This window comes from Gadus macrocephalus, chromosome 7, assembly GCF_031168955.1.
Source record: "Gadus macrocephalus chromosome 7, ASM3116895v1".
NCBI classification, from domain to species: domain Eukaryota; kingdom Metazoa; phylum Chordata; class Actinopteri; order Gadiformes; family Gadidae; genus Gadus; species Gadus macrocephalus.
The window spans coordinates 24,560,226-24,561,251 of NC_082388.1; the positions used below are offsets into that span (position 1 = coordinate 24,560,226).

General features: G+C 58.6%; 1 protein-coding gene across 1 annotated transcript in view; it reads right to left on the bottom strand.

Moving 5' to 3' along the window:
- Nucleotides 1-756, bottom strand: part of LOC132461429 (sister chromatid cohesion protein PDS5 homolog B) — a 17,785-nt gene extending 17,029 nt beyond the window's left edge. Inside the window, exons 1-2 of the mRNA XM_060056515.1 lie at nucleotides 630-756; nucleotides 246-487 (exon numbers count right to left, since the gene is read on the bottom strand). Of these exons, the coding sequence (XP_059912498.1) occupies nucleotides 246-487; nucleotides 630-737 (350 nt within the window). The 5' untranslated portion in view covers nucleotides 738-756. The remainder of the gene's footprint in view (nucleotides 1-245; nucleotides 488-629) is intronic.
- Between the last annotated feature and the right edge of the window lie 270 nt (nucleotides 757-1,026).

The following is a 1,026-nucleotide window of genomic DNA, read 5'->3' on the forward strand; positions in this document are numbered from 1 at the left end:
ATTGCATTCAAAGCGCTTTACAACGTCCGCCCGTTCATGCACACGTTCGACACACCGACGGCGGTTTCAGCCATGCAAGGCGACAGCCAGCTGGTCAGGAGCGGTTAGGGTGAGGGCGTCTCGCTCAGGGACACCTCGACACTCTAGCTAGGAGGAGCCGGGGATCGAACTAGCATCCTTCCGGCTACCAGCCAACCCGCTCTACCCCCTGAGCCACACGCCGCTGGTGATTGTTGGTTAGTTACGACCCCCCCCCGCCGTCCCCCCCTCCCGCCGTCCCCACCTTGAGCTTGTCGGGGGAGGTGTAGGGCGCTTCGGGGGCGTAGATCCGGAAGATGTCCGCCAGGCAGCACGCCACCAGCAGGCGGACGTCCTTGTCCGGGTGCTTGAGGAAGAAGTCCGAGGCCAGGTGCAGCGCCAGGTTCAGGTACAGCTCCTTCTCCTCCTCCGAGTCCTGGTCCATGTCCATGAAGGTCTTCACCACCATCTGGGGGGGGGGGGGGGGGGGGGGGGGGGGGGGGGCGCAGTAAGAGAACTTAGAACCACAACCTCCAAGGACGACCCGGCGCGTAGAGCGTCGAGTCGCCATGGTAACCAGGATGTGCGGCGGGGGGGGGGGGGTCACTGACCTTGAGGCGGCGGACCATCTCCTCCTTGGAGATCTTGTCGGAGATCTCCTTGACCCCGGGGGGGTAGGTGACCTTCGCGTCGGCAGCTCGAGCTTTAGAGTGAGCCATGCTCGCAGCTCCTCAGTGCCTGGTGACATCAACAACAACAACAACAACATTAACATTAGCTCCTCAGTGCCTGGTGACATCAACAACAACATTAACATTAGCTCCTCAGTGCCTGGTGACATCAACAACAACAACAACAACATTAACATTAGCTCCTCAGTGCCTGGTGACATCAACAACAACATTAACATTAGCTCCTCAGTGCCTGGTGACATCAACAACCACAACAACATTAACATTAGCTCCTCAGTGCCTGGTGACATCAACAACAACATTAACATTAGCTCCT